Genomic DNA, 24443 nt, shown 5'->3' with positions numbered 1-24443 from the left:
GCATTTTTTTTATTTTTATTTATAGTTCATTAAATTTCTATTACATTTATAATGAAAGAAATCAAGTAATTTTGGAATACATGTCAAACTCAAAGAAAATCTAACAAGAAAACTTTAGACATAGTAATTCCAACTATTAAGTCCACATTATCTGGGAAGCCAATATTAAGAAAACAATAAGGTAAATTGTCAATCCATATAGACCTATGGAGATATTACTACTTATATGACCAGTTTAATTATCCATCTCATAGGATAGTTATGGAACCCATCACCCCCTTTATCTGTAAGAAGTACTTCCAAGTGATCAGGTTGAAGAAAAACAAACTTGTTCTTTTGGTAAGTAATAAGACACTTACATGGAAATTTGAGGAAGAATGTGGCCCCAAGGGCCAACACTCGTCCCCTTAATAAAAGGAATTGCTTCCTTCTCACCTGGGTGCTTCTAGAGACATCCGGGAATACTTTTTAGCATTTTTAATGGCTAAAGCATAGGCCCAAGCTTGACTCTTATAGGCTTCCTTATCTAATACATTCCTAACTTTTCTTCATTATCTCTCTAGTGCATGGCCTCTCCTTTCAATGTGTCTCAAGCCAAACAAAAATCATGGTGACACTGCTGAGTAAGCACATAGCTCTTTTTCAGGCACATTTGACTTGTTTTCTTTACTTCTTATTATAGAATGTTCTTTAGAATTGTTTCTATAATGTTTCCTTGCCCTGAAGTCAGACTCACCAGTCTATAGTTTACTGGATCACCCCCAGATCCCTTTATAAAGATCGGTATCACATTGGCCATTCTCCAATCTTCAGGAACGACTTTAATGATTGGTTACAAATTACTAGTAATAGATCTGCAATTTCATTTTTTATTTCTTTTATAACTTTGGGGCGTAAATTATCTGGTCCAGGCAAATTTTTACTCTTCAGTTTGCCAATCTCCCTTTTACATCATCCAGGTTCACTGTGATTTGTTTCAGTTCTTCCGAATAATTGCCTTTAAATACCATTTCTGCCACAAGTATGTCCCCAATATCCTCTTCAGTAAAAACCAAAGCAAAGAATTCATTTAGTTATTTCGCTATGACCTTGTCTTCCGTAAGTGTCCCTTTAGGCCCACAATCAGCTAACGGTCCATCCAAGTCCCTTGGAGGCTTCCTGTTTCAGATATATTTTTAAAAGGTTTTATTATGACTTTTTGCCTCTATGGCCAGCTTTTCAAGTTTTTTGTCACAGAGTGGGAAGTCAGCTGGATAGGGGGTATTTTCCCATCAGAAGCTGGGCCATACTCTAGGGAAGCCGGACAAGATCTTCCATCTGACCAGCCACCTCCTATTTGTGCTGAGCCCAAAGGTATGGTGGCAAAGAGGACTTTGACTGGAACTGGAGACAAGCTGGGTCTAGAGGTAGGACTGGCCCTGGAGACAAAGCAGGCACAAGCGATGAGACAGGAACCAGAGACAAAGCTGGAACTGGAGGCTGGGGCTGGAACCAAAGACACAGGCAGGTACTGAAGGCAGGCAGGAGCTTGAACAGGAGGCAAAGCCTTGACCGGAGACACGGACTGGAACCAGAGGCAACAGGCTGGAACTGGAGATCCACAGGGAGGAGGGGCCACAGGAAGGACAAGACAAGGACTGAACAAGACTCAAAGTGCTGGTAGCAGCTACTTCCTTCTGCTGCCACAGGTAACAGCAGAAGAAAGCTGGCACTTCCGCCAGTTTGAAGTCTGTCAGAATCCAAGCCTTGCAAAACAAAATCCCCGAAATCTAATCCTTATATATAACCATTAATAGCTTAATTATCAATAAATATTCCATAGTGGAAACAGACTCAATAGTAGCGCAACAGGGTAGCCCTCTGAATGTGCCTTTGGCCCACCTCTTGACACCATGCAGATGCTGCTGCCACTGTCTACATCTTCCTGGTATGAGTGGATCCCGGACAGAACCTACTGAACCTCAGCTCCTATTCCTTTGGGCTCTCCTTACTCTGCTCCTTGTACAATGGATTCCTTAATCTTGTTCGGTAGCTCTAAGGTCCTTCAGGGTTCTGACTTTGTCTGAGCCATATTCTCTAACTGGAACTCAATCTGCGCTCCCTTCGCTGCCTTTTCCGGATCCTCAGGGTAGAGGGATAGCACTCAATTCCTCTCACTTCCTGAACTCCTTCCAAATATTCCCATTTTCATTTTCTGTGCATTTTTTAAATTTCAAGCTAACTTTGGGTTTGCTTTCTTCTTTGTCCTTGGGAATGTAGTATGAGACCCAACCACCAGTGTCTCCTATATTACCCATCACAAATAGTTTAAGGGGAATAGAATCATTTAATTTCAGATGAAAATCAAAATAAAACAAAACATGTCTCACCTGCATATGACCATATTCATCATAAGATAAGATCTCATCTCCAGTATGTACATTGAAAATTGAATGAAGGCATTTTGAAGGACTTGGATCTTGCTTGAACTGCTCAACCTATAAACAAACAATATTTGTAATAATTTGCACTTATGCCCGGTTTTCTAAGACAGAATATGGTTTAGTTATAAAACTTAAAATATATAAAATAAAAGTTCATAAGTTCATTCGGTTACATGAATCAGAATAATCAAGTTTATTTCTAATCATGAACATAATAATGAATTGTGCAGAAATACATTATTTCACATTGAATTATTACAAAACATTTTTGTTTTGTAATAATTGGCTCAGATGAAAATTGGCCTTTTGTTTTAATTTTCTTGCTATTAGTTCAAGCTGAATCTGCTCACTGTGCTTCCCCCACTATCAACATCAGCAGGTCTTGAAACAGTAAAGCTTGGAGCCAGTGCTCCATCAGTAAGTGCTATACAGGATAAGGAACCTGGGTCAGTGGTGATCATCATCCTCTGGGTCTCCAAGGTTCAGACCCACCTGGGAAAGATCTTATTGGCTCAGAGGGAAGATCAGGCCACCATATTTAAACCCAAAGTTAACAAGAGTGCTCTGCTGCCACAACTTCTTTCCTAAAGCTCTATTCCTGTACTCATCAGGAACAACAAAGAGAAAGGAGAGTAGAGCACAGAGAATAAGAAAAGCGATCTGCAGAACACTCAAGCACGCTACCCCAATCTACACGGGTATATGTATTCTATTTTTATTTTAAACATGTTTGCTCTTGATTTTAGAATTTTAAAATCTGTTATAATAAAGAATGGACATGATATATTATGATACAACACTTCCAATTATGAGTAATTATAAACGAGCTATGTTACCGTAAAATCTTGGCACCTGTTTAATGATAGATTTTATTATAGTTTCCAATATTATTATTTGTGCCTTATTGTAAACCGTTATGATGGTCCCTAACTTAATGACGGTATAGAAAAGTTTTTAAATAAATAACATAAATAAATAAACAAACTTGCCTTGTTGGGGATTTGCTAACCAAGATTCTATCTGGACTTCTTCTGTTGAGCTATGGGTTCCCTTCACCTCGACGGCCACCAAGGAACTCTATCCAGCATGTCTGAGTTTCAAACAAGTAGGCTGTACCATTCTGCTTAACACACACCTATGCTCCTGACCATTCCCTGCTACCCACCTAATTTCAGATGTTGACATCATCAGAAGAGTGACTGCACATAATCCCCTTCTCCCCCGCCCCTGAAACACCCCCCCCCCCCCCCAGATGATCATTCATATTGTAATGAAGCTGAAATTCCATTATTCCATTCAGAGTGAGGTTTGGCCTAAAACCGTGTTTTATGCACTAAGATACAAAAGTGTCTCTGAGCCATTTTTAAAAAATGCTTTAACCTGTTCTACAAATATTTTTATTTGGATTTGTCACCAAGTTGTTGCTCTGCAAGATTTTTTTAAATCACAAATTTGGATCGCTTAAGCACTAAAAAACTGAAAATGCTTTGACGAAAGGAAGATGCATAATTGCTTGGAGTTCTGAAGCTCCTGCAAGCATGCTAATTTAAAATCTATGCAGGAGAACAAGTTCTATCAACTTTAGTGATTAATGAGGCATACACATGAACAAAATTCACAAGCAAATTAAAATACGAACAGGAAAAGAAAGATGCAGCAACAGTAGCTGAGAGGGCAAAAAAGCTGTGGCTGACTTTGAACTGGAAGATTAGAGCTCTGCCCTTGAGCTATGGAGTGGCTCTGAGCAACTGAAGGTGAGCAGACCAAAAGGGCTTGCTGGCAGTCTACAGCTTAGATCAGGGGTCAGGAACCTTTTTGGCTGAGAGAGCCATAAACGCCACATATTTTAAAATGTAATTCCATGAGAGCCATACAATATGTTTAAAACTAAATACAAGTAAATGTGTGCATTTTATGTAAGATCACACTTTTAAAGTACAATAAGTCTCTGAAAATATTACACCAGGCCTTAAGACACCAATACATCTCCTATTAGGAAAACGGACCAAGTCAGGCTGCTATAGAGTCCTACACAGAAACTACACGCCAGCAGAAAACCTCACCTGAATCACGTGCTGTCCCTCACCTAACATAGAATAAAGAGACCAAAACACATAACAAGAAGCATGCAGAAAAAAATGAATTGGAAACTGCAACAAGCCAGAGTCTCTGTATGCAGTGTAACAAAGGAAAAAAGAAACATCACTCATCCTTATAAAACAAATCAAGAAATATAAAATCATCAGCAGTAAAACTGTACTAACAAAAAGAACATATTTCAAAACAGCTGATGAGTGGAATATCCAATAATTAAAAACTCATAAAACATTTCCAGATACCAACAAAATATTTCAAAATAGCAGACACAAAGACCCAGTAATGAAAAATAATAAGGATACAAAAATTTTTTTGCTCTGCATACCTGGGAACGTTTGATATCCAGGTGTCCTGAGATTGTTCTGAATTAGCAGGAGGCGGGGTGGTTTGCTTGGAACTTTCTCCTCTCTCAGTCACATACCAGCGCTCTCTCTCTCACACTGGCTCTCAATGACACACCTATACACACATGCTCTCAGTACTCACATATACACATGTTTTTTCTCTCTCACTTATATAGGCTCTTAATTACACATTTACACACATGCTGTCTATCTTTTCACGCTTACACACACACACAGGCTTTCAATCACATAAATACATGCTGTCTTTTTCTCACACAGACTCTCATTCACATGCTTACAAACATGTCCTCTCTTTCTCTCATTTACACACAGGCTCTCAATCACATACTCACATCCTCCCTCACCTAAATCAGCTCTCAATCACACACAGACACACATGGTCTCTCTCTCTCATTTAAACACAGGCTCTCAATCACATACTCACATCCTCCCTCACCTAAATCAGCTCTCAATCACACACAGACACACATGGTCTCTCTCTCTCATTTAAACACAGGCTCTCAATCACATACTCACATGCTCCATCACCTAAACCAGCTCTCAATCACACACAGATACACATGATCTCTCTCTTACTTATACACACAGGCTCTTAATCATACATACACATGATTTCTCTCACACACAAAGGATCTCAATCATACACATATACTCTTTCACACAAACAGGTTTTCAATCACAAACTTACACATACAGGTTCCCAATGGTAAACTTACATTCATGCTCTCTCTCTCACAGGCAGGCTCTCAATCACAGACATACTCTCTTTCACATATACAGGCTCTCAACCATTCACATACATGCAATCTCTCACTCACACACACAGGATCTCAAACACACATGCTTGCTCGCTCATTCACTCTCTCTCTCCCCCATCCCCACCCCGGGAACTCGCTGCAGCAGCAGCAGCCTCCTCCCAACGCTAACCTCCTTCATTTTCAGCCCTCGCGGAGGCGGAGTCCCATCGGCCGCGGTTGAAGCTCTTCATTTTCCTCCGAGCCGCGCTGCAGTCTTCTTTTCGTCGGGCACGCACCCGATGCTCTCCACTTCCTCTTCCGGGCCACGGGGGGGGGGGGGGGGGGCGGGAAGAAGAGACCACACTAGCGTGGTCTCTGCTACGGGGTTGCTGCAGGCCTGCGCGATCGGCGCTGAAAGCCCGTCGGGGTAAGGCCTTTAATTTTGCTCCTACCCCTCACGGGCTCCCCCGCCGACCACGAGGCTGGTCCCTCAGGATCCAGGCGTCTTTGGCCCTTCCTCCAGCCCTCGCTCCTCCACGCGGCGGCCAATCGGGCTCCAGGCGCTGCTCCGACGTCACTCTGCCGGCTTTCTCTATGTCTGGCCCCACCCTATGGAACTCCCTACCCCCAGATATATGCACTGAGACCTCCACGCCGAATTTCAAAAAAAAACTAAAAACCTGGTTGTTTATAAAAGCCTATCCCCCCTTCCAATGAAGAAGACCCTACAACTGGATTTCCCACTGAAGTAGACCCAACAACAGGATATCGTTAAGATATCCCATTTATCAGACTCTCACCCATCCCTGCATCCCATGACCCACCCCCGTGCCTACCTCTGTATGCCCTCCCTTGCATTTTCCCTCCCCCTCCTTTTCTCTCACACACCCCCTACCTCCGCTATCCTGTTTTCCCCCCGACCCTCTATTTGAATCCCTGACTTTCCCTGCCCAACACCGCTGCTACTAACCTTTTTGTGTTAACCCTGTAGTGTTTAAGATTATCCTTTGCTAGTAACATGACACCCCCATCATAATTATTCTCTTGATGTTGTATTTATTTCTATTATTGCCTAAAAACCCCTTCCATACCCCCTAACAGTATATACACAGTCTTCCAGTGTATAGTGTTGCAGACAGCAATTAAGTTATCCCCTGTATATTGCTGCTTAGAGTAAGTAATTACATATATCGTTAGTAATTTTCTGTTATTGTTCATTGTTTTTCTGTTACTGTTCTTTGTAAGGGCTATGCCCAAAAGTTTTTAGTTGTATGTAAACCGATACGATGTGCGAACGGCTATCGGTATATAAGAAACTCCAAATAAATAAATAAATAATAAAATAAATAAGTGGCATGGAATCTATTTTCCCCTTGGGATCCTACAGGTACTTGTGACCTGAATTGGTCACTGGGCTTGATGGACCTTTGGTCTGAACCAGTATGGCAAGTCTTATGTTCTCTCTCATATCTTCTTTCAGCTGGCTCTTCTCCAAGCTAAAGATCACTAACTTCTTTAGCCTTTTTGATTGCCCTTCTCTACACCTTTTCTAATATTGTTTTTGAGATAAGGTGACCACAATTACATACAATCGTCAAGTAATGGTCGCACCATGGAGCGATACAGAGGTATTATGATATTGTTTTATTCTCCATTCCTTCCCTAATAATTCCTAGCATTCTATTTGCTTTCTTGGCCGCTGCCACACACGGAGCAGAGGATTTCAACATATTATCCACATTGACACCTACATCCTTTTCCTGGGTGGTGACTCCCAATGTGGAACCATGTATTGTATAGCTATAATTTGGAATGCTCTTCCCTACATTCATCACTTTGCACTTGGCCGCCATTTGGATGCCCATCCTCCCAGTCTCACAAGGTCATCTTGCAATTTCGCACAATCTTCTTGCTATTTAACAACTTTGCTCCCATCTCTACATCATTTAAATTTAAAAGGCAGTGTTCCCAGTATAGATCCCTGGGGCAATCCACTATTCACTTTTTGCCACTGAGAAATTTACCATTTAGCCCTACTCTTTGTTTTCTATCTTTTAACAAGTTCAGTCCACAATAGCACATTGCCTCCTATCCCATGACTTTTTAATTTCCTCAAGTCTCTCATATGAGGTAAATTGTCAAATGCTTTCTGAAAATCCAGATATAGTCTAGCTCACCTTTATCCATACGCTCAAAAAACGGTAGCAGATTAATTTGCCAAGACTTCTCTTGGCTAAATTCATGTTTGTTTTATTCCATTAACCTACGACTATTTATATGTTGAATCATTTTGTTCTTTATAATTGCGTCTACCATTTTCCCTGTCTGTAGTTTCCTGGATCATCCCAAAACCCTTTTTAAAAACTGTTACACTGGTCACCCTCCAATCTTCAAGTACCATAGCTGATTTTAATGATAATTTACATTTAACTAATAGTAGTTCTGCAATTTCTGTTTTCTTTCAGCCCTCTGAGATATGTACAGCAGCATGTAGGAAAAGAACATTTTCGGTGAATAGTGGAACTCAGTGCCATTATCTATCAGGATGGAGGACAATAATGTAACTTTTAGAAAGAAAGTTAAAGGATGTTTATTCCCTAGTTTGGATTGCTAGAAATTGATAAAGGGGTGGGCCTAAGGGTTTGCCTAGGCCTGTTTCCCCTAGGAATATGATCACACAGTTTTATGATGTTGCATTAGTTGTTTATTTTATTGTTTTTATTGTATATTAATATGATTTGTTTGTTTATTGCTGTACAATGTTCTGGCCAGTCTGGTACTGGGAGAATGGTATATAAAAATGTGAAATATAAAATAAATCCAAGCTTAATGATCTTGCTCAACAAAAGTTGTGTGAACATCTCATTATGTCTAGTTTACATGTTTGATCAAAGTCACTACATAATGGCAAAGAAGCTTTCAAAATGCTTGATAAAACCACAATTGGTTCTGATCTCCCTGAGCTGACTTGTTTCCCTATAGGAAAGGGAAAAAAAAAAGGGATTTTAAGTGTTAGGACACATGAAAAGTATGAATTGGAGGTCACAGGATGTTCTACTATTTGTGGCAGAAATTTGAAAACATTGGACACATGATTCAATAGTTGTAATATTTTAATATCAGATAAACAGATTATAATTTATTATGATGCTGCTGCTCCCTATTTTTGGAAATCATGTCTCCTAAGGTTATACTTCTATTAATGCTATGTGATTACTTTAATTATATTAAGAGGATGATAGGTTGCCACCTTAACAACCCCCACTCCACATCTCTCCTCCATAAATGTCTCCTTTCCCAAAGACACAGACTCCTAGGGAAGGAGGAGCAGCCGCTAGAATAGTGGCAGCAGTCAGTCAATGAGTGAGTAAAGAAGGTTGATTTAGCCTGCCCTGACACGTTCCACAATGGCTCCCGGACATCTGCATGGGGTTTCCTTTCTAAAAAAAGGGCCACACAGGAGGTAGAGGCAGGGGAAATGGCAACTCGGTCATCATGCTTGCCCTCTGACTGCCATCAGTGCTCGCAGTAGCTGATTCCTCAAGAAACCTGCAGAGGGCATTGGAAGTGGAGACAGCAGTGGGCAGAGATTGAGTGAGGAGGAGGAATGCGTGGAATCAGGAATACAGGGGTAACACTGGGAGAGAATGCCACCACGGGGAGGCTTAGTTTGTTAAAGTGCCTGACTAACAAACAGGAAATCAGGATCAAATCCCATTTATCTCAGTGATAAATCTTGGGACTTCAGGCAAGTTAGTTTATCTCCTGTTGCTTCAGGTATTCACAATGATTGTTAAGTTCTTTGAGGAAGGGAGTTACTGTACCTGAATTCTAAAACTTCTGTAAAGCCATCTTGCACGTCACTTGGAAAGGCAGGCTAAATAAAATTCAAACTGGAAGAACAGGGAGGAAGAGAAAGGTATCTGGTACCTTAAGGGAGGTTAGCAGTTATGGATTGCTGACAATTATATTGCTAGCTTTTATGTTCCCACTCAATGAAGCTTACAATTTAGTCAAGACATAGATAAGAGAAACAAGAGGCTTCAGGAAAAATTTATTTATTACAATAAAAATGGCTTAACTCAAACAGGTACCAGGGTTCAAAATGTAAAAGCAACCTTGGAGAAGCAGTTTTTAGGCAGAGCTTTTAATATGGCCAGATAAGGGGACATTATATAGCAACTCAGGAAAGCTGTTCCAGGTATATGGTGCAGCAAAAGGAAAACTAGTCGGGAGTTGGCTATGGAGGAAACGTACAGCTTGCCCAAAAATGGGGCTGGATATTTTGCATCTATCGGATTATAATTTCTCTCCTCTGATGACTTGTGCCCTGTTTACAGATTATAGGTATCTTGGACTGCTACCTTAAATTATCATGGTCTAAATGCACTCTATAATCCATACACCATGTTTTACTGTAGCTGAACATCTGAAAATATCTTTGCCTTAATGCACTTGACATGCTACATCATTATCCATGGTTATTAAACCGAGCTCTCTATTAATGAACTAATTTATTATGCTGATCATCTACTAAGCTTATGCAGCATGCCTTTCCCATTTCTGCATATTACTTTCATGGAAGAATAAATCAGCTGGTTAAAAATGGCTTAAGAAAGAGGCACACACACGGCCGTCTGATTTAAAAAATCTCCCTTGGCTTGTGATTTACCGAATTTCCTTCCACTATATGTCTATGGGAATATTTTTCCATAAATCAAGTCCAGTGTCTCTATACCACATAGAAAATTACATCTGTCAAATGTACCATGTGTTTGTAAGGAGAGTAGGAGATATCGAGCTTCTTGTTAGATTGGTGTCCCAGGAGGATGCTGGAATGTTAAGGACAGCAAGGCTAAATTGTTTCAGGATCCTGAGGTGGCAGACAACAAGAGATGACGCTTTGTGATCTTTTACTATTATTAACTAACATTGTGAATGCATTTTACAAAGCCAAATCACCAACAAACAAAACAAATTGCCAAAAATTTTTTTTTAAAAATGTTCACATTGATACTTTACAAATTAAAACCTGTGCATCAACATCCTTTTATTTAAAAGAGGTCTATAACCACAGCCATATGGCATTACAATGAAGAGTGGGTGTGGAACTATGACACAAAGCTGATTAACTCATTTTACAAGTTAGACACTAGTCTGCCGACTGCAAATTGCAAAGAAAAACATGCCGAAGCAGTTTTCAAGGTCAGCACACGATTCACATTTCTCATTCAGTATTTCTGAATTATATAGCTTAAGAGGAGAAGAAATGCCATACTAGGTTAGTCCAATGGTCCATCAAGCCCAGCATCCTGTGGCCATCCAGGTCACAAGTACCCAGCTAGATTCCAAGGAACAGATTCAATCTTTTTGCTCATAGCCAGGGATAAGCGGCGGCTTTGCCACTTCTACAGAGCTAATAATGGTTTATGAACTTTTTCCTCTAGGAACTTGGTCAAAATTAATTTAATAAATAACTATTTCCTGTATTTTGGTATTCTACAATGTTTGTTGCTCAACGGGAAGGCAAATACTGTGTGCAAACTAATTTATAGCAACATTTTTTTTTTTTTTAACTGTTCCAACAATTCTTTTGATGCAGCATAAATTACAACAGAAATTTTGTGGGCACAGCCTGCCTTACATACACTGCGATCTGAGTTATTTTCATAGCAAGAAGCATGGGCAGCGAGCCTTCTACGGTAATGCAGTGGTTCTCAACCTTTTTTCAGCTGGGACACACCTGAAAGATGGTTCTCACGTGCATGACAGTGAACATGCGACCGTCACGGGGCTATATGTAAAGATACACTATGCCTCCACGGGAACCCCCCTAGACCCCCAACAATGGGTGCAGAGCAGAACTAGGGCATTACCCATATAACTCACCATACAAAAAAAGATATTCTGGTTCTGGTGACATCTCAGTAAAAGCAAAACAAGCTCCCTCTACTACCAGGCGCAATAGCCTTCCTTATGAAAAGACAGTAATTTACCACTAATGCATATCCCAATGAGAAAACACAACAAATAAGTGATACAAATGCCTACATGTTAGTAAAATTACTCACCTCGGTCACACACACAAAGCCGACCTTCACCAAGGACAGAAAAACCACAAATTATAAATATGGAGACAGAAACTGGAATGGAAAACAAAAAAAGCCACTCTGCATGCAGTGCGAACCTGGAGAAATGGAAACAAATATAGCACCTAACAATCAGGCCGATACAGTAAAAGTCGCGGGAGAGCGGGCACTCACCCACTTCAATAAAAAAAATAATCAAATTAGGGCCCACGGTAAAAAGAGGCGCTAGGGACACTAGCGCGTCCCTAGCGCCTCTTTTTTGACAGGAGCAGCAGCTGTCAACGAGTTTGACAGCCGACGCTCAATTTTGCCGGTGTCTGTTCTCAAACCCGCTGACAGCCACGGGTTCGGAAACCAGACGCTGGCAAAATTAAGCGTTCCGTTTTCAACCCGCGAGCCACAGCCGATTTAAAAATTTTTTTTTAATTATTTTTAATTTTTTTTAACTTTTGGGACTTCCGACTTAATATTGCCATGATATTAAGTCGGAGGGTGTACAGAAAAGCAGTTTTTACTGCTTTTCTGTGCACTTTCCCGGTGCCAGGAGAAATTAACACCTACCTTTGGGTAGGCACTCATTTCTGAAAGTAAAATGTGCGGCTTGGCTGCACATTTTACTTACTGAATCGCGCGGGAATAACTAATAGGGCCATCAACATGCATTTGCATGCTGCGGGCGCTATTAGTTTTGGGAGGTGGGGGGAGGGGGGGGGTTGTACGCGCGTACCCCTTACTGAATAAGGGGTAAAGCTAGCGTGTCGAAAACGTGCAGCCAAATGCAGGTTAACAGTGCACTGTATTGTATCGGCCTGTAAGTCCCAGGATCTGAAATAATGCAAACAAAGTAATCCGCACAAAGTTACACCTGCATTACCCAATGTACCCAAATGGAACAACGCTATCTATGAAAAGGAAACACTACAAATATTAAACCAGGCCCTAAACACCGATATACTTCCTATTAAGAAAACAGAATAAGCCAAGCTGCTATAGATCCCCATGCAGAAATAATTGTAAATTATTGTAATCTAATAAATGTTTCAAAACAAGTGATGAACAGAACATCCAACAATTAAAAACTCATAAAAATTTTAAAAATTGTCCAAATACCAATTAAATATTTCAAAACAGATACATTACATAATACCCAATAATTAAAATGGTAATCAAGAAAAATAAACTTAAAAAGCCACCTTTACTTACCCTCTCCAGCATCTCTCCTACTCCTTTCCCTTGCAGGCCCAAAAGCACTCATCAGAAGCAGCAAGGGCTGCTGAAGCTCTGTCCTCACAGTCCTCTTCTTAGGGTCCACAACCAGTCACTCACTCACACCCGCTCCCTCCCCCAAATTAGACCCCATGACCAGTCTTGGTCTCTCACACACAAACCAGCCATCTTCCCGTCTAGTCTCTCAATCACACACATGGCTCTCTCTTATATACAAGCTCAAAATCACACACAAATCCTCTCGCACCCATTCACACTCCCACACCTACCAGCACTCACCCAGGTTCCCATTCACACAGACACCCACCAGTTCTCACCCAGGCTCCCATTCACACCCACACCCACCAGCTCTCACCCAGGCTCCCATTCTCACATGCATGCACTGGGCTTCACCGCCAAATCTCTTCTTCCTTCGCTGCAGGGATGGGCTCCAGTTCCACTGCAGCTTTACTCCAGCAGGACTTCTTTTTCACCGCCACGGCGATGGGCTCCCATGGCGGCCTTGCTTGGCCGGGTCAGGCTTCCTCTTTGCCACCACGGAGATGAGCTCCCGTGGCGGCCTTGCTTCGTTGGGGTTGGGCTTCTTCGCCGCTACGGGGATGAGCTCCCATGGTGACCTTGCTTCAACACTGCCACTCCTCCCAGCCCCCCACCCATGGCCTATTCTATGTCCCTTCTTCCTGCCTCACCGGCCAAACAGAGGCTTCCTCCCCTTCTTCCTACTCCTACTGGCAGGTAGAAGGGAGGAGGCTTCTGATTGGCCTGCGTGGGGGCAGGTAGAAGGGAGGAGGCTTCCGATTGGCCTGCGTGGGGGCAGGTAGAAGGGAGGAGGCTTCCGATTGGCCCGTGGGGGTAGGAAAAAGGTAAAGGAAAGTATAACTGGGGCTGTGGGACACTGGGAGCCGCAACACACCTGCTGGTGCTTGGCGACACATTGGGTGAGAATTGCTGTTCTAATGTACTGCAAGAAAATGTGAGCATTTATCATTAGCATTGCTTATTACAACCTCCCCTTGCCAATAGTATTTGTGTCATGATTACAAAATTCTAAAAAGTGAGACAAAGTAGGGAGAAATCTACTACAAAAATACAGTTAAAATATACTGTTGTTTAGCATAGAGGTTCTCAACCTTGCCTTTGAGAACCCTCTAGGATATCCACAATGAATATGCACAAGTGATCTATATCTGCTGCATCTACTGTGTGCATATCTATTTCATATCTATTCACTGTGGATATCCTGAAAACCAGACCAGCTAGTGGCCAATTGAGAACCACTGGTTTAGCATACGGTCTGAGAAAAAAAAGAGACACCAGTACAGTAAGTAGAAGTTACACTGTATAGCTGGAAAGCATGAGCCTATGGCACAAAAACAAGGGAGAAGAAGGAATGGAATAAGAAACAAATGGAAAAACGTGGGGACATGAGAATAAGAGAATGCACAGAGCAAGACAGAGGTAAAATATGGGAAGCAGAGAAATAAATCAGGGTGCACGGTGATGAGAAATTATGGACTAAGAGCCTGGAGAAGATATTAGGGCCCTGGATGGTTCAAATATATTGCTACAGGGTACCAAGTCAAATCTGGCTTCGGATAGTAGTAAGCAAAAGCCATTAACACCTGAAAGTGGTCTACTGGCCAATGTAAGTGGGGTTCATATCACAATAACCCACCATCACAATCCGGCATCCTGTTGGCAGACTCAGCAGAGTCCAAAGAAAATAAAGGAATGGACACTGAATTACCCTCTCACTCTCCCCTCCAGAGCAGGACTGAAATGCCCCTGGCTGTACCTGTTCTAAAGATAAATGGAATACTTTGGTCTCCATTCATATTATTCTGGCATCTTTCATGAGCAGTAAACTGAATATTAAAAAAAACAAAAAGCAGGAAACAGAACGTAGCGACTAAACGAAGAAGATCGGTAAAAAGGGGATTCTTTATTAATACAGTGTGCGGTCACCGTTAAAAGCCCGACTGTGGCAGAGTTTCGCTCATGCAACTGAGCTGCATCAGGGGCTGTATCGATCTAAAAAGCTCTCTCAGTGGTGTTTGCAGATCACATTCGGTATTGCTTCTCAACCAGACACATTATTCAGACAGAAAACTTGTATAGTTGTCGGCGTGCTGAAAAACCGGGAGAATTATATTTAGCCAACTCCCACGGTACATCCGCTTTGTTTAAACTCTATGATTCCTCCCTGTAGTTTACTCTGATGTATCCATCAGTTCCCCATGTTCGCCAGGCAATGGAGGAGGTGACAGCTATACAAGTTTTCTATCTGAATAATGGGTCTGGTTGAGAAGCAATACAGAATGTGATCTGCAAACACCACTGAGAAAGATTTTTTTTTTTTTTTAACCGATACAGCCCCTGATGCAGCTCAGTTGCATGAGCGAAACTCGGCCACAGTCGGGCTTTTAACGGTGACGGCACACTGTATTAATAAAGAATTCCCATTTTACAGATCATCTTCTTTGGTAGCTATTAAAAAAAAAGCGGTACATGTAGCAGTCTGGGACTAAAGGAATGCTGGCACCACTGAGGCCTGTTCCTCACTTTTACTACCTAATTCAAGACGTTATCACTCCCCTTAGACTATTTTAAACACCAGTGTCTATATATGCCTAATAAAGAATACAACAGAACATATATGAAACATGTATGTGAAGGTGGATGTAGAAAAATTAAATAAAATCACCTAGAAGTGTACTTTCATATCAGGAAAGAAAGCAATACCCATTCAAACTGGCCCTATCAACCCATCTGTGTGTGTTTGTCATCGTTTAAAGCACATAAACATTATATCAAAATTAAGATGGAGTTCACAAATCCACTATAGTAAGAATTGCTAATAGACTCCTAGTGCTGCTCAAGGATGCATTATAATCCCAGAAATTATAACTCTTCCAGAATAAATACATTTCCTCAATCACAGTACGAATTTCAAAGCAGCAACTCCGATGCTACAGATTTCCACAAAAGAAAATAATAAAAATCACCCATCTGCCTATTTCATCGTAAAGATGGTCCTTCCAAACAAAGCTTGAAAGCTGAGCGCCCTATCTGGAATGGTTTCCTCCTAAGTTCTTAAGGAGAAGAGCTTTCTAGGTCCACATACGATAACTTTAGTTTACAGATCACTCTCAACCGTGTAAATATGCTATTATGGTGCCCGTTCAGTTTTATCTATCAAGAAGAAGATATCACTGAATATTGCTAAATTATGCTGTCAGAATGAAGTGTTAGCATTTTTACCTTATCAGCCTGGCGCATGTAGCAGTAGAGAATTCCTCTCATGCATTTTATAGCAGAATGCTCCAATTCGTGAGTCCTTCCCTTGTCATCATCGATGCGCCTGGAGGAGAGAGATAGCTCATAAGATGAATTGAAAAGACATTAAAAATAAATGTTAAAGGTAACAAGAGAACTTTTCACAGTGCTGTGTGGGTAGTTCAACACCACTGTATATTGACACTTGCCAATGATTTTCGGTTAATGTTAGTGATCCTTAAAAAATAAAATTATTTTCTACAGGAGACAAAACATCTCGTGCACTTTTACGCTTACTAACGAATCCAAGATTGCTGGAAAATAATTTAGATCATTGAACTGGCAGTTAAAATAAATGCAGTGTGGAAAAGTTCCCCTATTTCATATGGATTTTCTGTTTTTTAAATTGCATCCAAGGATATATTCACACTAAGTTTTCAAAGCTTCTCTTACAAGCTACTCTCCCCACCATTGTGACACTAAGGGAATCTGAGTACTGCAATGTGGATTGCTATTTCAACCCTATGAATGCTGCACACTATATAAAGTGGATTAGCAGCAGAAATGATTGGGGACAAGACCTAAGGAAGGACACTTTGAAACAAAAATATAAAGACATGAGCAACACTTTGGTGCAACCCCCCTCAAGAAACCTAGAAATATGAATCAAAGAAAGCAATGGAGTTGCAACAAGCAAGTTGACATTTTGAGAGTCCTACCTGATACTCCTGCTTTAAGTTCTAGAAAAATGTCTCTAAGACTAAAGATAGGGGGGACGCAAACCTATTGTAGCTTACCAGCAGTCCCCCTCTCCCACCCAACCTCAAGCAGATACTCACCAGCAACCATAAATTGTACAACAATGACACCGACTCAGGAACCAGACCCTGCCAGAAACCCAGATGCCAACTCTGTCCGCATATTAACACAGACAACACCATCACAGGACGCAACAACATCAACAATATCTGGCGCTTATTCACCTACTTTCAATGTAACATATGCCATTACCTGCCAACAATGACCCTCTGCTGTCTACATAGGGCAAAGAGGTCAATCTATACAGAAAAGAATAAATGGACATGTCTGACATTAGAAATGGCAACATCCAGAAACCAATAGGAGAACATTTCCACCTTCCAGGACATTCTCTATCTGACCTTAAGGTTGCCATGCTCCTACAGAGGAACTTCAAAGGAACACTCCAACCTGAAATTGCTAAATTGGAACTCATCAAAAAACTTATCACCCTACATCTGAACAGAGACAACGGCTTCATGACTCCCTACAACTATCTATGAACTTATCAGATCATTCTATCTTGTCACACTTACCTCAGTTGTCAGTAGGCTATACTCTAATGCTATTAACACCCTCTCCACACCATGTCCTACCTAATTCAATGCCTTCTCTTTCTTCTGTATATATTTTACCCATCTCCTGCCTGTACATCACTTTATGCATCTGCCAAAGTGGACTCTGTCCTCGAAAGCTCATACTTCGATAAACTGGTTAGCCTATAAGGTGCTACTCGACTTCTGTCATTTTTTGTTAACAGTAGGGTACTGCTGTCATTGCTTAGTCTGACATTACTTAAACAAACCAAAATGAAGAACTTTAGCCTATGGCTTCAAGGGATGCCAGACAGCGTCCCCAGTGTTCAAAACACCAATTCTTGACTGCAGCTCATTTTGAATTATCAATAATAGAGCACAAAAGAATGTCTAAAATAAAAATTATTTCTAAAGATTGGGAAATATTCAGAAGGACAAGCAAACTATTCAGAACAACATTAGGGTACCGGATACATTCAATATGCCAATGTAAAGCATACATTTTCAAGAGGGGAACATACCAGCATGAGGATTGTTTTTTAATCCTACTTTAAAAAAATACCTCTCTTATACATGAATGAAAAGTATCTTGCAATTTAATAAATTCCAATTAGTAATTCTCAGACTTCAAATCCAATACATTTCTGCCAGGGAAGAATGCTTATCTCAATGTGTTATGTTAAATGTTGGCCCAAAGTAATTAATTCATCATTCCCACACCAATCTTCCCATTTGATAAGTATATCAAGGATGAACCACCCTGCGACATTTTTGTATTATGGAAATAGAAGTTAAATACTTGCACTGAAAAGGGTTTTTGAGTAGATACCACATGTTAACAACGTAAATCAGATCACAATGGGTTAACTCTGCCTATCTCTTATCTTACAGATCACTACAGCATTGTGTGCTTTTGCAATTTTATTTCTCCAGGATCAGCTTTTCATTTGAAGACTCAGAGATCTTCTACCATTTCAGAAGACAGAGCTGAGTGTAAATATTGCTACTTAGTGTAAAAAAAGATTTATAGAATATGAACACTCCTATTCCTTACCCCCAGCAAATAGCTTTACCCAGCAGGATCAAATGCAGACTTTCTAAAGGATTTATTTACTAAGATGCATCAAGACACATTAAAACCACACGTTATCAGTAATGAACACAAGTGTTGCCAATAACATAATAAAAGGGCAAACGTGAGCAAAATAATAATGAGCTCTGTTGCATGCAAATATATTCAAAACAGCTTATTCTGTCCTCCCTGAACATGATGCAGTACAGTTATACAGATAGGTAACCTCTTAATTTAGTTCCATAAACGCAGACAGGCACACTTAACTTCCATACGTTTAATAAAAAATAGATAACATCTTACTATAATGTGAAATGGAAATCAGAATAACTTCTAGTTTCTTTCTGAACTGTTGCAGTTGTAATGAGTTATTCCTTTAAATATTTCTGCTGAATTAGTGTAAAAAGCTATATCTTCTTTAAGTCCTGGGAAATTCAGAGAGATATGATGTGATTGGTGCTGCAGGCTTAGAGCTTGTGTGTAAAGTGAGAAATTACTACTTACCTGATAATTTCTTTTTCTTTAAGTCAGATGAATCCAGAACAACTGGGTTAATCACTCCTACCAGCAGATGGAGTCGGAGCAAGCTGAGTGGATATACCCCTGCAGTGACCTCAGCCTGCCAGTATTCTTTTCAAAAGCAAAAACCTTGATTAAAAACAACTAACCATGTCAATACTCAGCCAACAGACAACACTGAGCTCCAATAAGAACATAGCACTAGTCTCGGGACTGGAGTAACACTTACCAGTAAACCCAGTAACATGAAGGCACACAAGAAGGAACTACATGGCAGCCAAGGGAGGGAAGCTGGATTCATCAAACAGCAACACAAACCCCCTCTATTACCAGGCGCAATAAGCTCTACTTATAAAAAGACAGCAGTTCACTACCAATGCATGTCCTATTGAGAAAGCACAACAAATAAGGTGAGGTATTTTACTAGCCTACACGCTAATTAAATACCTCACACCTCAGTCATACACACAAAATCGACCTTCAAGAACAGAAAGACCACTAATTACAAGTTTAATGTGGATAAGTGCAAGGTGATGCATATAGGGGAAAAATAACCCATGCTATAGTTACACAATGTTAGGTTCCATATTAGGTGCTACAACCCAAGAAAGAGATCTAGGCGTCATAGTGGATAACACATTGAAATCGTCTGTTCAGTGTGCTGCAGCAGTCAAAAAAGCAAACAGAATGTTGGGAATTATTAGAAAGGGAATGGTGAATAAAACGGAAAATGTCATAATGCCTATATCGTTCCATGGTGAGACCGCACCTTGAATACTTTGTACAATTCTGGTCGGCACATCTCAAAAAAGATATAGTTGTGATGGAGAAGGTACAGAGAAGGGCGACCAAAATGATAAGGGGAATGGAATAGCTCCCCTATGAGGAAAGACTAAAGAGGTTAGGACTTTTCAGCTTCGAGAAGAGACGGCTGAGGGGGGATATGATAGAGGTCTTTAAAATCATGAGAGGTCTAGAATGGGTAGATGTGAATCGGTTATTTAGTCTTTCAGATAATAGAAAGACTAGGGGGCACTCCATGAAGTTAGCATGTGGCACATTTAAAACTAATCGGAGAAAGTTCTTTTTTACTCAACGCACAATTAAACTCTGGAATTTGTTGCCAGAGGATGTGGTTAGTGCAGTTAGTGTAGCTGTGTTTAAAAAAGGATTGGATAAGTTCTTGGAGAAGAAGTCCATTATCTGCTATTAAGATGACTTAGAAAACAGTAACATGGAATAGACTTAGTTTTTGGGTACTTGCCAGGTTCTTATGGACTGGATTGGCCACTGTTGGAAACAGGATGCTGGGCTTGATGGACCCTTGGTCTGACCCAGTATGGCATGTTCTTATGTAAATATGGAGACAGAAACTGGAATAGAAATCAAAAAAAGCCACTCTGCATGCAATGCAAAACAAGAGAAATGGAGAGAGAAATATAGCACCTATCATAATACCAAGATATGCAATAATGAACACAAACTAATCTGCACAAGGTTAAACCTGCATTATGGAATGCACTCAAATGGAACAACCCTATATATAAAAAGGCAACACTACAAATATTAGAACAGGCCCTAAACACTAATACACCTCCCATTAGGAAAACTGAACAAGCCAATCTGTTATAGATTCCCACACAGAAATAGTTATAAAGCTACATGAATAAATGTTTCAAAACAGCTGATGAACAGAATATCATCTAACAATGAAAAACAATTAAAAACTTTTAAAAATTATTAAAAATTCTCCAAACACCACTAAAATATGTCAAAACAGAAGACATCAAATGATATCCAATAATTAAAATGGCAGTCAATCAAGAAAAATGAACTTAAAAAGCCACCTTTACTTACCCTTTCCAGCAATTCTCCTACCCCTTTCCCTTGCAGGCCAAAAACACACACCAGAAGCAGCAGTGGCTGCTGAAGCTCTGTCCTCATGGTCCTCTTCCTTAGGGACCACAACCAGTTTCTGTCTCTCTCACACACTCACATCAGTCACACCCTCAGGACCAGTTTCGGTCTCTCACATAGCAATCATCTCCCCGACCAGTCTCTCTCTCTCACACACACACACACACACACAACACATCACCTCTGACCAGTCTCTCTCAATCGCACAATGCTCTCTCTCTCTTATTTATACACAAGCTCCCAGTCACACACATGCTCCATCTCTCTCTCTCTCACACAGACAGAAGCATCCTCCCCCTCCCATATACACACACCACACACTCACAAACACCCTCCCCCTCCCATATACACACACTACACACAAGCACCCTCCCCCTCCCACATACACACCACAAACAAGCACCCTCCCACATACACACACCACATACAAGCACCCTCCCCCTCCCACATACACACACCACATACAAGCACCCTCCCCCTCCCACATACACACCATACACAAGCACCTACCCCTCTCACATACACACCACACCAAACACCCTCCCCTCCCACATACACACCCCAGTGATCCTGAATCAGCTGAAACGCCTCGTCTAAAAACGCCCACTTTCCTAGATCCAGACTCTCTTTGCTGAAAAAGTCTGCTCTGCTGTTGTCTCTTTGCCTGCAATGTGCGAGGCTACCATCATCTTCAGATGCACCTCTGCCCATTCCATAAGTTGACCTATTTCCAGTGACATCTGCTGGCTCTTGATACCTCCCTGCCGTAAGCCATGGTCGCTTCATTGTCCGACATTATTCAGACTGACCGACCTTGCAGCCTGTCACCGAACTGCAAACATGCCAACCAGACGGCCCTGGCTTCTGGTGACTCTTCTGCATTCCAACGCCCTTGCGCCATCAGCTCTTGACAGTGAACTCTCCAACCTCGGAGACTTGCATCCATTTGTCAGCACTAGCCAGTCCAGTGGGGACAGGAAGACTCCCTTCCGTAGATAATCCGCCTGCAGCCACCACTGCAGTTGGGAGTATACCTCCATCAGAGCTCAACTGAATAGTCATAAGACTGCGGATTCCACCGAGACAGCAGAGAAAGCTGAAGAGGATGCATATGCGCCCTTGCCCACGGCAACACTTCCAAGGTCACTGCCATTAAGCCAAAAACCTGAAGTTAAGACAATACAGTTGGGCACAGAGTGTTCAACAACAGATGGACTTGAGCTAGCAAATTACAAATTTGAGATTCCGGTAGGAACACCTTGCCCTCCTACGTGTCGAATTGAACACCCAGGAATGCCAGTGACTGAGCAGGCTGAAGGCTGCTCTTGGCTAGGTTCACCACCCATCCAAGCTCCCACAACAGGAAAATCACCTTGCGAGTTACCAGGCGGTTCTCTTCCAGTGACTTGGTGCGAATCAATCAGTTATCCAACTATGGGTGTACCAGGATTCCATCCTCTCTCAACACTGCTGCAACTACTACCATTATCTTGGTAAAGGTCCTGGGAGCAGTGGCCAGATCAAAGGGCAGTGCCCGAAACACAAAATAGTGTCTGAAAACTGTGAACCTCAGGACGTGCTGATGCTCTACTCGGATGGGAATGTGAAGATACGCCTCGGACAGATTCAAGGAAGTCAGGAATTCCCCCCAGCTGCACAGCCATTATTACCAAGCACAATGGTTCCATGTGAAAATGCTTCACTCGTAGATGACTGCTGATGCCTTTGAGGTCCAGGATGGGATGAAAGAAGCCCTCCTCCTTTGGCACAACAAAATAAATGGAATATCACCCTGTATTTTATATTTATTTATTCAAGAACATTTCTATACTGGTATTCATGGGTACTTCATATCGGTTTACAGATAACTTAATGTATTACAGAGAACAAGGGTAGGGGAAACAAGGGAACGATAGAGGAACCAAAGAACAAGGGGGGTGAGGAGGGGTAATATGGAATAATAGGAGAAACTAATATGAACGAGGAAGCTAGAGGAAGGTAACACGGGAAAAAGGGTACTAACATACACAGGGGAAGAGGATTCAGACAAAAAGTGGCGTAACTAATAAATAACGGCTACATGGTACAGGGGTAACAAGGCATAGGAAATACTGAAAAACGGGGCAAAAATATACTGAGTTACAAGGCGTAAAATAAACTGAAATACAGGGGGAATAAAGTACAGGACTAACAATGGACAATATAACATAAGGTGAATCTAGTAAAAAAGGCAAAAAGAAATTGAAATACATGGGCGAGAATTTACAGGACTAAAACTGGATGATATAATATAAGATGAATACAGTAAACTGTATAAAATATGATGAATACAACTATATAAAATATGATGAATACAATGAAATAATGGGGATGAGGATCGGAAGTAAGAGAAGTAAGTATTTTATTGAGACACGGGCAATGGGACCACAGCCCTCAGACTGAGGAGCCTTGCCAATGTAATCACCACCACCTGCTTCTTCTGCAGAGAGTGGCAGGGAGACGCCATGAACATGCCCCGATGAATACTGCAAAACTCCATCTCATATCCATCTTATATTACCTCCAGGACCCACTGATCCGATGTGATCTCGACCCGTCTCTGATGAAAAAAGAGAGAGATGACCCCCCCCATCTCCTGCTCCCGGGGTCGGTTGGCAAACCTTCAATGGTAGGAACCACCACCTAAGCCTGCGCCTCATCTGGGCTGTTGGGGTTGAAAGGACTGAGACCTACCAAAAGGCTGAGTCCTCTGAAAGGTCACTCCTCTATAGGGCCAAAAACGCCAGGATCTTCTAGCACAACCTCTCATGATAAGAGACAGGCACAGCACTCCCTTACCTACTAGCAAACGAGGAACCGGAGATTCGCCCCACTTACTGGCAAGTTCTCCAACTCGCTGCCAAACAAAAGCGAGCCAGGAAAAGGCAATTTGCTGAGATTAGCCTTGGAAATTGCATCGGCCAACCAATTCCTCAACCATAACTGGCACCTGGCCACCACATCGAAGCCACCCCTCTGGCCGAAGTGTGGACCAAATCACAACCCGCATCAGCCACAAAGGTAGCAGTCAGTTTCATAACTGACCTGGGATTTACTCCAGAGTCATCAACCTCCTGGGAGAGAAGCAAACAAGACCGAACCACCAAGGAACAACAAGAAGCGATCTGAAAGGACATTGCCACAGCTTCAAACGCCTGCTTAAGGATAGCCTCAATCTTTCTATCATGAGCATCCTTCAAGGCTGCTTCTCCTTCCACAGGAATAGTGGTCTGCTTGGAGACTGCAAACACCAGTGCATCTACCTTTGGAAAACGTAAGAGCTCTCTCATCACTGGCCTTCCAAAATCCGACCCCCTTTGAAATTAGCCTCTGGGGCACCCCATTCAA

General features: G+C 41.5%; 1 protein-coding gene across 3 annotated transcripts in view; it reads right to left on the bottom strand.

Annotated features, from left to right (window-relative positions):
• PHKB (phosphorylase kinase regulatory subunit beta) overlaps positions 1-24443 on the bottom strand; it is a 601073-nt gene that overhangs the window by 367632 nt on the left and 208998 nt on the right. For all 3 annotated transcript variants that reach the window (XM_029608470.1, XM_029608471.1, XM_029608473.1), the window contains 2 exons: positions 16200-16299; positions 2370-2477 (listed from right to left, as the gene is read on the bottom strand). In XM_029608470.1, coding sequence (XP_029464330.1) covers positions 2370-2477; positions 16200-16299 — 208 coding nt within the window. The remainder of the gene's footprint in view (positions 1-2369; positions 2478-16199; positions 16300-24443) is intronic.

The sequence above is a fragment of the Rhinatrema bivittatum genome, chromosome 7, assembly GCF_901001135.1.
Source record: "Rhinatrema bivittatum chromosome 7, aRhiBiv1.1, whole genome shotgun sequence".
NCBI classification, from domain to species: Eukaryota; Metazoa; Chordata; class Amphibia; order Gymnophiona; family Rhinatrematidae; genus Rhinatrema; species Rhinatrema bivittatum.
The sequence above is the reverse complement of the archived record's forward strand: the minus strand, read 5'-3'. Positions and strand labels throughout refer to the sequence as shown.